Genomic DNA, 15,068 nt, shown 5'->3' with positions numbered 1-15,068 from the left:
ATGAACAAATTAGGAATGCTTTGATACCCTAGACATCTAGCCAGTATGCTAGAGCAGGGTGACACAAGTTAGAAAAACATCCACTGATGTTTTTCTTTAGCCTCAGTTTCTGTTTTCTCCATCTGTTAAACCAGGCTCCCGGGACCAGAGCATACCAAGGGACATTTCTTGTACCTGCAACTTCTTAGTTTGCTCGTAGTTCCTTCTCTGCTTCCATCCTTTCCCCTTCCCTGGGCAGTAGGCTGGATGGTAAACTAGAATGGGATGTGTCGGCTCCCCGTCTAGCCCCTGGCTCCTGCACTCGTTCCAGGGGCAGAAGAATAGGATCTGAATGGGAATGCAGGCTTGTTGGAGTAGAGGGTCAAGGCTGGACTGGGCTGTTGTTGCCTGGATCCCTTTTCCTTCTTGGGCAGCATCAGTAGATACTGGTGAAAGGGTTCTACTCATCTCTGTCCCATTAACACCCCTCCTTGATCACCACTGGTGAAGGCTTAATACTTGTTCTTTGTTAGAAAAAATACCTTTTGAAAGTTGAAAAAAAGAATTACAAAACAAATCTTTTATGATGCTAATGGTGGTAAGTTTTCAAGTACTTCAGGAGTTGCTACTCCTGCTTATAAAATTATAAATTGTTTAATTTACTGAACAGACATTATTTTGGTGTGTTTAGCATTTAATATTCTTTGTGCATGTGGTTTTCCTACAGTTACGTCCATATATACATGGTCATAAATTGTACTCATTTTAATTTTGCTTCTTGTTTTTTCCACTAACACGACATCATTTCAGTATACCTTTGCCAGTATATATAATTTGTCTTTATTTTAATATGGAAAAATTGCTAATACCTAAATTTTAACTTTCTTTTCATCAATAGCAGTGTTGAGTCTGCTTCCATTGTTCATTTGTTAGTTTTATTTCTTTGTAAACTGCGCTTTGAAATTGTCTTTTTGGATCTTAATGTTCTAATAAATTTATGTAAGCTCTTTAAATATTAACCTTCTGTTGTATTACTAAAACTAAAATAACCTGTCCTCCTCTGGAGAATATCAGTTATGTAGTTATGTGTTCTTAGTAAAGTTGTCTTCTGTTCCAAAATTAAAAGTTAAGTCTATTTGAAAATAGTTGAGGGCCTAGATTATGGGGGTGGAAGGTTATTACACAGCCTTTTGTTCATTAAAAACATTCGATCCTTATACTTCTTTTCTTTCAGAAGACAGATAACTCTCAGGAGTCAAAGGTAAGAGCTCTCTGTGGAGCTGGAAGGAGGCTTTTTTGAGACTTTCGGGTATGGGGATGCATACGCCTGATGGAGGGTGACCTCAGCCTTGTTTCATTTTGTTTGTTTTGGCCATGCTGTGCGGCTTGTAGGAGCTTCAGTTCCCCTACCGGGGATCAAGCCCATGCCCTCAGCATTGAACCCACAGGGTTTTAACCACTGGACCACCAAGGAATTCCCTCAGCCTTGGTTTATCTGATCACTGAGCTGTGGTGAAAGGGAGTTAAGATTATAACATCTGAGATTTCTTGAAGGACGTAAAATGACCACACATGCCAATGTGGTCGTATTAACGGACATGAGGCGCCGCTGTTTGAGAAATGATTGTGTATCAGAAAAAACCTTTGAGTTGCCTATCAATAATTTGCATGAGCAATTTCTTTTCCATTGTTTTCTTTTTAGAATTAGAAAACAAAAGGAGGTCGGATATAACCACAGCTTTCTTACCTGTTAGTGAGGACTTAACAGTTAAAAGTTATTTCTTTTCATGCAGGCGCAAGCAAACTGTCGAGTAGGAGTCGCGGCATTGAACACTCTGGCAGGCTACATTGACTGGGTGCCCATGAGTCACATTACCGCTGAGAACTGCAAACTTCTGGAGGTGCTGTGCCTGCTCCTGAACGAACAGGAACTTCAGCTGGGAGCAGCTGAGTGTCTTCTCATCGCGGTCAGCAGGAAAGTAAGTTACCACTTCAGGCTGACTTGGATCCTTAGCCTCTGAGGGATGCCTGTGTGTGTTCCATTCCATGTTGTGGTGAAAGACATTTAAAGGTTTAGGTGTTTAGTTTTGTTTTGTTTGTTTTACTTGACTCCAACCTTTTGGACAACAGTTTGCCAGTATTCTAGGAATCCACTGGCAGGATATACAGAGATGTGTAGGGCTAGGTGGGTCTTGAAACATTTGTGGATTTTGGTGCTTCACATTTAAAAAACTATGTAAATGGCATGTTAAAACTCACATAGTATTATGTCAAAGAATTGTAGAAGGTGACTGAACTGACTTTATAGCTGATTTGGCTAACAAATGAGATCATGACTTTTCTCCATGAAGAATGTTTTTAAATGTAATTTGCTTTCATATCATTATTACCCAGCATATTTAATTTTTATTCATTTATTTAATTGGCGTACCAACACATTTTAAAATACATCTTATCCAGATTTCAATTTAAAGAGTTGACCTTTTTCCAGTGTTCAGTTAGCCCCAGGGCTATGTGAAAATTAGGAAGTCAGTATATTTGATTATATAGGCGTAGAAGTTGTTAGTACTTAGAAGTCTTTAGTAACATAGTTTGTATTACCTGTTTCCTTAAAATTGGGTCTAGGGCAAGTTGGAAGACCGGAAGCCCTTGATGGTCTTATTTGGAGATGTTGCCATGCATTATATACTCTCCGCTGCACAGTGAGTGTCTACTTTTCTATGTGATTTCTAATTTCTTTGTCATTTTTGTATCTTATTTGGATATATCCAAAGTTCCTATCTGACTGTTGGCAGTCAGTCAACTGTTTTTTTGGTTTTTAAGTTTGAGCTTTATTCTAAGGACAGTGTGACGCCCTTATGGTTTATTTTGCTGTGGGCGTGTGTCTGTGTGTGTGTGTTTGCTGCATCTGCACTGCAGTGTGCACGCTTCCCTGGCTGCAATGTATGTGGGCTCTCTAGTCGAGGTGCACAGGCTTAGTTGCATGTGGGGTCTTAGTTCCCCAACCAGGAAAGGAATCCGTGTCCCCTGCATTGGAAGGCAGATTCTTAATCACGGGACCACCAGGAATTCCCTGTATTTTTAGAAGAAAAATCAGGCACTCTTAAAGGGACCGTTTTGCCTTTTTGAAGACTTTCTGCTGGCAATAAGTTGTGGCTGTTGATTTAGCACCCACTCACATTCCACCAACCTGTAAACACATTCGAGGTCCTGAAATAGTGGCTTGTGCTTATTTTCTTCTAATTCCTCTGGAAAATATTAAAGCATTTCCTGATATGTGTTTCTTACCCAGGAGTCAGATAGAACTGTGTATTATAAGTAGTTGAAAGTGTCACAACACCCACTTTGCTTCCATACTCTTCACTTTTGGCGCCAAGGACGAATGAAAAGATGTGAGACACATATATATTACTTGAACTCTCTCACTGTCCATTCTAACACAGATTTTCTGATGGCTTTCTTTCCTGTGGAAATGAATAATGTGTCTTTTGGGTAGCCACTTTAGTTACTGTTTCCAAGTCCCATTTCTTAGTTCCCTAAAGATTATGACATTCCCACTGAGGTATCCCATCCCCATTAGTGCCACTGGTATTGGTTAGTAAAGCTGTAATTCGAACCAGGTGGTCAGACTTGAGAGCCAGCACCAGAAACTATGGTGCCACACTGCCTTTCAGCATCACTAGCACCTACCTTGGAGAAGGCGATGGCACCCCACTCCAGTGCTCTTGCCTGGAAAATCCCAAGAACGGAGGAGCCTGGTAGTCTTCAGTCCCTGGGGTTGCTGAGGGTCAGACACAACTGAGCAACTTCACTTTTACTTTTCACTTTCATGCATTGGAGAAGGAAATGGCAACCCACTCCAGCGTTCTTGCCTGGAGAATCCCAGGGACGGGGGAGCCTGGTGGACTGCCGTCTATGGGGTTGCACAGAGTTGGACACAACTGGAGTGACTTAGCAGCAGCAGCAGCAGCAGCTACCGAGGTCTTTCTTAGCCCGAGGCCCATGCTTTTTGCGTTATAGTGTACTGCCTCCATGGCTGCTGTCCACACCAATCCTGATTAATTCTTGTTAGTGTGAATTGTGCTACATCATTTTAGGTCAGGTTTTGCCACTAAATAAAACTCTCTTTTTAATTTAAAGAGATATTTGCACTCTAAAATGGCACCTAAGTGTTTATTCATCTGAACTAAATGACTTGGAGAAATGATACACCAAGTTAATGTTTTTAATACAGTCTTTTAAAAAAAGATTTTATGTTTTTTGAGCAGTTTAAGGTTCACAGAAAAATTCAGGGGAAGGTACAGAGATTTCCCATATGTTGCCTGCCCCCACACATGCACAGCCTCTCCATTATAGACCTCCCCCTACAGCAGTGATAGATTTGTTAGAGTTGATGAACTTCAGTTCAGTTCAGTCTTTCAGTCGTGTCTGACTCTTTGTGACCCCGTGGACTGCAGCACACCAGGCTTCCCTGTCCATCACCAACTCCTGGAGCTTGCTCAAACTTATGTCCATTGAGTCATGATGCCACCCAACCATCTCATCCTTTGTCTTCCCTTTCTCCTCCTGCCCTCAATCTTTACTAGCAGCAGGATCTTTTCAAATGAATCATTTCTTTGCATCAGGTGGCCAGACTATTGGAGTTTTAGCTTCAGCATCAGTCCTTCTAATGAATATTCAGGACTGGTTTCCTTTAGGATTGACTGGTTGGATCTCCTTGCAGTCCAAGAGACTCTCAAGAGTCTTTTCCAACACCACAGTTAAAAAGCATCAATTCTTCGGTGCTCAGCTTATACATGACTACTGGAAAAACCATAGCTTGAACTACATGGACCTTTGTCAGCAAAGTAGTGTCTCTGCTTTTTAATATGCTGTCTAGGTTTGTCAGAGCTTTTCTTCTGAGAAGCAAGCCTCTTTTAATTTCATGGCTGCAGTCACCATCTGCAGTGAGCCCAAGAAAATAAAGTCTTTCACTGTTTGTATTGTTTCCCCATCTATTTACCATGAATGATGGGACTGGATGCCATGATCTTCGTTTTCTGAATGTTGAGTTTTAAGCTAGCTTTTTCACTCTCCTCTTTCACCTTCATCAAGAGGCTCTTTAGTTCCTCTTTGCTTTCTGCCAGAAGGGTGGTGTCATCTGCATTTCTGAGGTTATTGATATTTTTCCCGTCAGTCTTGACTCCAGCTTGTGCTTCATCCAGCCCAACATTTCACTTGATGTACTCTGCATATAAGCAGGGTGACAACATACAGCCTTGACGTACTCCTTTCCCAGTTTGGAACCAGTCTGTTTGTTCCATGTCCGGTTCTAACTGTTGCTTCTTGACCTACATACAGGTTTCTCAGGAGGCAGGTAAGGTGGTCTGGTATTCCCATCTCTCAGAATTTTCCAGTTTGTTGTGATCCACACAGTCAAAGTCTCTGGCGTAGTCAATAAAGCAGAAGTAGATGTTTTCTGGAACTCTATTTTTTCTATGATCTGACGGATGTTACCACAGATGAGGAACTTAAAATGACACACAATGTGTTATACATTATATTACACATATTATGTTCTACCTTTTATGGGTACATGCTGTGGGTTTCAGCTTTATCATTATAGTATCCTACAGAGTTTCTTCACTGCCCTTAAAATCTTCTATGCTCTGCCTGTTCTTTCCTCTCCCACCCAAATCCCTGGCAACCACTGATCTTTTTACTTTCTCCATAATTTTGCCTTTTCTAGGATGTTGTATTGTGGTTGTTCAGTCGCTGAGTCGTATCCGACTCTTTGTGACCCGTGGGCTGCAGCACACCAGGCTTCCCTGTCCTTCACCAACTCCTAGATCTTGCTCAAACTCATATCCACCGAGTTGGTGATGCCATCCAACCATCTCACCCTCTGTCGTCCCCTTTTCCTCCTGCCTTCAGTCTTTCCCAGCATCAGGGTCTTTTCTAATGAGTCGGCTCTTTGCATCAGGTGGCCAAAGTATTGGAGTTTCAGCATCAGGCCGTCCAGTGAATATTTGGGGTTGATTTCCTTTAGGATTGACTAATTTGATCTCCTTGCAGTCCAAGGGACTGCCAGAAGTCTTGTGTGTTGCCTTTGCAGGTTGTTTTTTTCACTCAGGATCATGTATTTAGAGTTCCTCCATGTCTTTGATGACTTGTCAGCTTATTCCTTTTTACCAATGAATAATATTCTATTGTGTGGATGTGCCAAAGTTTATCCATTCTCCTAATAAAGAGCATCTTGGTTGCTTCCAAGTTTTTGCAGTTATGAATAAGGCTTCTGTGAATATTTATATGTAGATTTTTGTATAGAGATGTTTTCAGCTCCTTCGGGTAGTTACCAAGGAGTGTGATTACTGAATCATATGGTAAGAGTATGTTTAGTTTTATAAGAAACTGTCAAACTGTCTTCCAAAGTGGCTGAACTATTTTGCATTCCCACCAGCAATGAATGAGAGTTCCTATTGCTCTTTATCCTCCCCAGCATTTGGTGTTCTCAGACTTACAAATTTGGGCCATTCTGATAGGTGTGTAGTGCTATCTCATTTTTGTATTTGCAATTCCCTGATAGCAATTTCATGGGGAGCTTCTTTTCATATTTTATTTCCAATCTTTGATCAGGTGTCTGTTCGCCCATTTTTTTAATCAGAGTTTTTTTTATTGGTTTTGAAGAGTTCTTGTGTATATTGTATAATAGTCTTTATCAAATGTGTCTTTTGTAAATATTTTCGCCCAGCCTATCACTTATCTTTTCATTCTGTCTCTATAATAATTATTTATTATTTATTTATTCTTGGCTGTACTTGGACCTCCTTTGCTGTGTATGGGCTTTCTCTAGTTGTGGCAAGCCGGGGCTACTCTTCATTGCAATGCACAGGCTTCTCATTGCAGTGGTTTCTCTTGTTGCTTTGTAGCATATGGAATCTTCCCACACCAGGGATTGAACTTTTATCCCCCGCATTGGCACGTGGATTCCCATCTACTGTAGCACCAGGGAAGTCCCTCATTATCTCAATTATAGTCCTTTTGATTCTGTCAGTGGTATAAGGAATCACTACATGCTTCCCTAGGGGTCCAAGTCCTTCCTGGGTATCACTGTCTTCTCATGCAGTTTCTTATATGCATTGTTTTGTGGAGTCATGCTTAGAGTTTACATTACTATGCCAAAATACCCCTGGTACCATATAATACCCCAAATTAGGGTGCCTCTTAAAGGATGAGATTGCATTGAACCCTCTTCCTCATCGATCTTTCAGTGTTTGGTTGGCGGTCTGGGGGTTGATTTTTTTTTTTCTTTTCAACAGTAACAGTCACCTGAAATTTGAGTATTAGAGCACAGACCACATACAGTCCATTCCAGGGGAATATCTGTGGTGCTCTTGAAGTGCTGTTAATCTCACTGTTTTCTCATCTCACAGGACCGCTGACGGAGGAGGCTTAGTTGAAAAACACTATGTCTTCCTGAAGAGACTCTGTCAGGTGCTGCGTGCCCTAGGCAATCAGCTGTGTGCATTGTTGGTGAGCACTTTCTGGAGAGTTTCAAGGCCATCTGAGGAGAGGATTTAGAAAGTTGTATTTGTGTAAGGGGTAACACGTGCCCTTGACTTTAGCCTGAGGAAACATTACCCTACAGATTATTTCTTATAATTCTGTAGGTTAAATTATCTTAATTGAATTTGAATGCTATAGATTTATTTAATATCAGTTATTAATATCTATAGTAAATGTTCATATCTGTTATTCCATAAAATCAATGTTGTTTCTTTTCATTTTGGTACTTGTAAAACTTCAGTCTACCTGTTGCCTTACCCTTGAAAGTCCTATTAGATCCTGAACCATGGATTCGAGTAAAGAACCCTTTTCCCAAGTTAAAGGATATATTATTGAATCATTAAAAAAAAATCTTTAGTCTGATTGACCTGAAAATAACTCTATTACATGTTAAAAGATTGAATGTTGGTACAAACTTTTGTACTTGATATCAGTGCCTATTTTGGGGGCTTGAGGGGATAGAACTTCAGGCATAAGATGTATACCATCGAGGGATTATTTAATAGGTTGAATCACAGAAATGTGACTAGACCAGGTCTGAAGAAACAGGTGATTTCTGAAATGAGTATTCTTTTTTAAAAAAAAATTTTTCACTCATTTACTTGTGGCTGTGCTGGGTCTTCATTGCTGTGCCAGGGTCTTCTCTAGGTGCGGTGCGCGGGGCTACTCTTCATTGCGGTGGTCTCTCTTGTTGCAGAGCACAGGCTCTAGGCAAGTGGGCTCAGTAGTTGTGGTGCATGGGTTTAGTTGCCCTGAGGCATGTAGAATCTTCTTGGACCAGGGATCGAACCTGTGTCCCCTGCACTGGCAGGTGGATTCTGAACCACCAGGAAGTCCATGAAGGCTCTTTTGTTTCACTGTTTGATCACAGAATAGATTTTAATGATGACTGAGGTAAAGCAGCTTTTCTGGGTTTTTGCCCTTGAAATGATGTCTTCCTTAGGCCACAAAGAAGTATAATAAAGTCCTTTCAAAACTGAAAGTTTTGAGGATATAAGTTGTCTTAACTCCACTCTCCACCTTGACCTCCCCATCAGCATTATTAATATAACAGCCTTTTTGTCCTACAGGGTGTGGATTCTGATGTAGAAATACCAGCAAACTTTGGAAAATACCTGGAATCTTTTCTTGCTTTCACAACTCATCCAAGTCAGGTAAACTTTATGGCAATAACTAATCAAAATTTCAGTTAGTAAATTAAAATCAAGTGCTATCACCTGAAATAATTAGCAGCTCACATATAAAATGTGACTCTTAAGATCCTGGGGAGTTACTGTAGTGGGATTTCATTAAGAGAATTGCTGCATCTTCTTCCCAAGTTAGCTTTTGCAGTCTAGATCAGCAATTACCCCTCAGGTAATACCATTCTAATAATGCTCAATCAGATGTGAAGTGTTTCTCTAGTAATTTGCTACTAAACATACTTTAAATAAGAAAGTCTGATTAATTGTGTTATTATAAAATTAATTTCATCCAATCCAGGATTTTCCTTGCAGTATCATCCTGAGGTATCTGTATGCTTTCTTGCATAAAAGAGAAAGTGGTAGAGTTCAGCTCATTCTCTGGATATTGCACATGACCCACAGTCTGTCTAACTTTTACCGTATGGTATGTAGTGACCAGTCATTGCTGATGTACTCCAGTATGGGCAATTTCAGTCAAAGTATTACAGAGCTTTATTTCCATGGAAAAATACAGCAGATAATTGCTGAGCTAAGTAATAGTCTTGGTTATATAAAACTTAAATCCTTAAACCTAGTGTTTTTCTGTTTTTCCTTTAGTTTTTGCGCTCTTCAACTCAGATGACTTGGGGAGCCCTCTTTCGACATGAGATCCTATCCCGAGACCCTTTACTATTAGCAATAATACCAAAATATCTGCGTGCTTCTATGACTAACTTGGTCAAGGTATGCAGTGGGACCCTAAAGTGGAATGTAGGTGAATACACATCTTAAGACTTAGCTGGCACCATTGACAGCCCTGTGTTGGTCACTGAGATCCTTTCCTTAGGCATATTAGTCTTTGATTCCTTAAAAAGAAAACTCGTTACTGTGTCTACTCATCCCTGTGTCTGCTCTTTCGTATTTGCGGGCACTTATGCGCCAAGTGTTGAGCCAAGTGCTGGGAAAAAAGTGATAGGATGAGAGCAGCGACTATGACCATAAAATGTGATCACTGCTCTTCAGAAGCTAAAAGCAGAACGGAGGGTGGAGTCAGGGGGATGCCAAAAGGAAGTAAATATCTGACTTTCTGAAGGCCAAACGAGAGTCCGGAATGTGGATGAGAAGAAAGGGAGAGCGGAAGCAGACTGCCCACTGCCTCAGTCGGGAGTTGCTTATGAACACTCGGAGGCCTCCTCGAGGCTCGTGGCGACTGACAGCTACTTATTCTTGATTTATAACATCAGAGGATGGGACCTATTCAAGGGTTCTCTTATTTCCTCAGGGGTTCAGGTAGCACACTGTCATCTAGATCTCTGCCGTTGTGCTCCTTGGTACTTTCTGAATGAAACACAAAGTCCCATGCTTATTCCCAGGGTTCAACATTTAAGAAGACAAATAGTCTCAATTCTACTTATTGTTTGCTTATTGTATTAACACTTTATTTTGAGACATTTTTATACTCAAAGACCTTAAACTGATTTTAGAATTTGATTTTCCATTAGAAACTTGAAAGAGAGCGTCAAATAAAAATGTTCTCTTTCTGCAACTCCAGGACTGTTCCAGCCGAGAACAAATTGTGGATTTGGTGTAGACCAGAAGCAGTTATTTATCATAAAAGCCTTAACTCATGTAAACCCTTAGCTCTTCTCAAATAAAAGGTCTCTGAGCTCCTAAAATTGAAAACTCTTTCAGTGGGTCCATTTTCATTCCCTCCCCCAATTATCTTTCTGTTTCCAGATGGGCTTTCCTTCTAAAACTGACAGCCCTAGCTGTGAATACTCTCGATTTGATTTTGATAGCGATGAGGACTTCAATGCTTTCTTCAACTGTGAGTGAACTGGCCTGAAATTTTCCCAGCAGTCTCAGCACGGCATCTAGCGTTGAGTCATGGTGCATGGGCTGGGGTTCTGTATTACAGAGCCCCAAGTCTGGATGTTGTCATTGTTCTTTAGTCACCAGGTCGCGTGTCTGACTCTTTTGTGACCACGTGGTCTATAGCCCTCCTGGCTTCCCTGTCCATGGGATTTCCCAGGCAAGAATACTGGAGTGGGTTGCCATTTCCTTCTGCAGGGGATCTTCCCAACCCAGGGATTAAACGCGTGTCTCCTGCTTGGCAGGTGGATTCTTTACCGCTTAGCCATCTGGGAAGTTCCCCCTCCCCAAGTGTGTACGGCAGTCTGTTTAATCTCCAGTTACACATTGCAGAGGGCACTGGGGTTGCACTCATTCCAGGCTTGGTGTTCTCTCTTAAAACACGCACATGCACACTTTCTTTGGACGTTGATGTTTAGAGATGGCAACCATACGTAAGGCACTTTGATTTCTAAAACATGTTAGAATTAAGTACCATGTTACTTTGTAAGTCTTTTTCACTAAAAGAGAGAAGGAAAGCTCACAATTCCTAATTCTGTTCTAGGTGTTCTATAGCTTGGTTCTATACCTCCTCTCCCCACCTTTTTTCAATAACAACTTTTCTGAGATAATTCATTCATCATACAGTTCACCCGTTTATAGTATACAATGCAGTGGAGGTTTTTTTGTGTATTTTCAGAGTTTTACAACCGCAGTCCATGTTAAGACATTTTTTTATCTCACGAAACCCCATAACTGTTAGCAGTCATCTCCCAACCCTCGTACCCCTCTGGAAAACCACCCATTTACTTTTCTTTCTTTAACCTATTTTGAACATCTGATATAAATGGAATCATACTGTGTATTGTCTTGATAACTGCTGTCTTTCTCTTAGTGTAATATTTTAACAATTGATCTGTTGTAATGTTTATCAGTACTTTGATCATGTAATGTTTATCATTTCTTTTATTGCCAATAATATTTCATTATATGAATATACCACATTTTATTGATCCATTGATAGATACTTGAGTTGTTTTCACTTCTTGGCTTTAAGAATCATGTTGTAACATTTGTGTACAGGTTTTTAAATTAACGTATATTTTTGTTTTTCTAGGGTATATGCCTAGGAAGGGAATTACTAGATCATATGGTAATTCCATGTTTAATGTTTTGAGGAATTGCCAAACCATTTTCTTCAGCAGCCATACCATTTTACATCTGTACCAACCTGATCTTTTAATTCCAACAGAAAGGGGAGTTTCTGTTTGGTTTGCAGCTTAGAGGATTTAGCTGGTGTGACAGCTTCTTAGAATTTATTTTGGAAAACTTCTAGATTTGTTAACAAAGCTTTAGTGAACATTTGTTAGATTCTTTCTTCAAAACAAAATCTTTTTGATTATTTTTCTCTTGGGGTGGATAAATGAATAAACATTACCTAAGTATCTACGATACGCTAATCCTTGCTTCATGTCTTTCTCTTGGCAGCTTCTCGGGCCCAACAAGGAGAGGTAATAAGGTTAGCATGTCGTTTGGATCCCAAGACTAGCTTCCAGATGGCTGGGGAGTGGCTGAAGTATCAGCTCTCAACTTCTATTGACCCTGGCTCCATGAACTGTAAGACTTTTTTTGTTTTTTGCCCCCAAACATTAGTGAAGTATTTTATCAAAACTGCATAGAAATAAACCTCTGAGCCCCATCCAAATCAATACATTATGATAGTAGTGTTCAGAAATAGCTTTGCTCACTGCCCACTTCCATCCTAGAGAGTGAGCCTTTTCATTGGAAAACACAGGCAGAGAAGACAGATGTAATGCCAGATTTTAATTCTGTTTTAATTAGGGCAAAACCAGGACCCTATCAGTTTTGCCTTCATTTTTCTTTTCTAACAGAGTCAACCAGTTGTTTATTGTTTATTTTACTATTTCACCTCAGGCACCGTCTTAACAGCTGTCTCAACCTAACTTTTTAAAGCTTTTCAACCAAGTTCTTGCATAGCATTTCTCTTAAACTGGAAAAGAATGGCTTGTCACATTCAGCAGGAACAGTACAGGGGTTTCCCATATTGCTCAACTCCCCTCCAAGTCTTTGGGAAATGTCACTTTATGTAAAATCAAAATAAGCCCCCTCTACCCAAAAGCGTAGGCCAGATAACTTTTCTGTATCTTCTGTCTATCATCTTATGAATGCATGCAGTGGGTGAGAGGGTTTTTTTTTTCCCCAAGGATTTTAATTAATTAATTTATTTTTTAATGTAAGGGAAGGATTAAAGTCACTGCTTTGGAAAAGCTCCATACTGTGATCAGTTAGCAGGTACACTAGTTACTTGACATTCATGGGACGTTCAGTTTTGTGTATTCACAATTTATTCTGAAGGTCCCTGGTATCTTAGTAGCTTCAGTATTCATGGAGGTCTGAATAGGTTGTGTACCAAGATGAAGCTAGTAAATGTGAGCACTATACAGTAGCAAGAAAAGTAATTTGTGATTCCTTTGGCTTGTGCCTTGCATTTAGATTCCCATGGACAGATTATAAAGGGGAAGGAAGGGGAAATTAATATTTCTCAATTGTCTAATTGGCCAGGCACTGGTTTTGATGATTACGTGTATATTCTCATTCAATAGTCGAACTGGTTTTGCAGACAAGGCTCACAGAAGTAAATCCAAATAGCTCATTTTTGGAGGTGGAGGCAGGATAAGGACCCCTTTCTGCTGTTCATCGTTTTCTCTTCCCTGGCTAAGCAGGGTTAGATTATCCTATTCCTTCAACTGTGAAATTACCTAGTGGTTTCTGAGGCCCCACTGGCTCGATGTGTTCTGTGATCCTGTAGTGCTTATGTGTGTGTGTGTATGTGTCTTTAAAATCCTGTTCTCCCACAGCTGGAACTGGAGAAAGCAGCCTCTGCTCCATATTCTCACCATCATTTGTGCAGTGGGAAGCCATGACCTTTTTTTTGGAAAGTGTTATCAACCAGATGTTTCGAACACTAGACAAAGAAGTAAGTGCTTATTTCCCATTGCTGGTTGCATAATAATTTTGATCTTTTTAAAGCTGGTAGGGAGATAGGGAAATATGTGAAAGTGCATTTCACAGAAGAAGAAACTGAGATTCAGAGGTGAATAACATATTCAAGATCAAATAGTTAATAAATAGCAGAGTTGGGACCCAGGTGGGTCTTTCTGACTCTTAAGCCCTGCAGGGTTTAGTATTAATTTTTACATAATAAGATGAGCCTGATAGTACAGTGAACCACAAGCAGGATAACAATTATAGGGAGGACAGTGATAGATACCTTGAATCGGAAAATCTGGAGAGATAATTACCCTTAAGATTTATGGTAATTACCTTTTCAGTTTATGGCAGATTGGCCAGAATATTCATGATGGCTGATCTGCCTCCCTCTTTGCTAAGTAATCTGACTAAGTAGATCTTGCTTTTCTATACTTCATGTCACCTATCACCCGTATCTTATAATGTTAAAGGTAATTATGTAATTATCTGGATAACAGCATATACTGTATTAACTATGTTAATAAGATTAAAATAATTGGATCACTTGTTTGAGCGGTAATCATCTTAGTGTATTCTAGGTTAGTAGTCAAAAGAATCTGAGTCCCTTGATGATAAGTGAGATTTATTGCTTTTTCACATAAGTGGCATATTAACAAATTGGATGTTAGGATCATTGACTTCATCTGCTTTTACATCACTTCAGTTAGAAATGACGGCGTTCTGAGTTTGTTTTCAGTTTCCAGTAGTAGGTGGTGCTGCAGCCCTAATAATGGCGGCATCACTTATGAAAAATTTAATAACGTGGTGTGATGCTTAGATTGTTTTAAGGGTTAAGAAGCAATATATAAAACCATATTTGGTGGCCATAATTATAGAGTGTGAAGGGAATTTAACAGAAGCAGTTTCAGTTCTTGCAACCTTCTCTAATGTCTGCATCCAGGAAATTCCTGTTACTGATGGAGTAGAGCTATTGCAGATGGCTCTGAACTTTGACACCAAGGACCCCCTCATCCTGTCCTGCGTCCTCACTAATGTCTCGGCACTGTTTCCATTTGTCACCTACAGACCAGAGTTCCTGCCCCAGGTCTTCTCTAAGGTAAACTCCCCCTCCTTTGTAAACTTTATTTTGGTATTTCTAAGCTAAGTATTTTTCATAACTGTTTGTATAAATATATGAGATAAGCTAATAAACAGTTGTTTTTTCAATTGTCAAATATTTACTCTGTACTTACGGTGGAGCAGGAACCATGCTAGGAGGAAAGCCTTGTCCATAAGCACCTCTCTGTTTGGAGAGGAAATGCACATAGACAGGTGTGGTACCTCCGTGGCATCGCAGTTAGTGGACGTGTACCCTGGGGAATGGAAGAGCACCTGAAGGAGGAGGTGTCAGCATGTGCTGGCAGGCTGGGAGGAGAGTTGTACGAGGAAAGTTTCCAGGGTCCAGTTTAGGTGATTAGTGAGAGTTGGAGTCCCACCTGAGTGAGAGTATTGGACCAGGAGGAGGGTAGGAGTGAGGAA

At 40.3% G+C, this 15,068-nt stretch overlaps 1 protein-coding gene across 2 annotated transcripts in view; it reads left to right on the top strand.

Moving 5' to 3' along the window:
• The window catches only part of XPO5 (exportin 5), a 44,465-nt gene that overhangs the window by 5,426 nt on the left and 23,971 nt on the right, over positions 1-15,068 (top strand). For both annotated transcript variants that reach the window (XM_012100702.5, XM_060403198.1), the window contains exons 6-15: positions 1,214-1,240; positions 1,773-1,958; positions 2,605-2,681; positions 7,392-7,491; positions 8,595-8,678; positions 9,306-9,431; positions 10,425-10,515; positions 12,027-12,155; positions 13,418-13,536; positions 14,491-14,646. In XM_012100702.5, the coding sequence (XP_011956092.1) occupies positions 1,214-1,240; positions 1,773-1,958; positions 2,605-2,681; positions 7,392-7,491; positions 8,595-8,678; positions 9,306-9,431; positions 10,425-10,515; positions 12,027-12,155; positions 13,418-13,536; positions 14,491-14,646 (1,095 nt within the window). The remainder of the gene's footprint in view (positions 1-1,213; positions 1,241-1,772; positions 1,959-2,604; positions 2,682-7,391; positions 7,492-8,594; positions 8,679-9,305; positions 9,432-10,424; positions 10,516-12,026; positions 12,156-13,417; positions 13,537-14,490; positions 14,647-15,068) is intronic.

This window comes from Ovis aries, chromosome 20 (genome assembly GCF_016772045.2).
Source record: "Ovis aries strain OAR_USU_Benz2616 breed Rambouillet chromosome 20, ARS-UI_Ramb_v3.0, whole genome shotgun sequence".
NCBI classification, from domain to species: Eukaryota; Metazoa; Chordata; class Mammalia; order Artiodactyla; family Bovidae; genus Ovis; species Ovis aries.
This window is presented reverse-complemented; position numbering and strand designations above follow the sequence as displayed.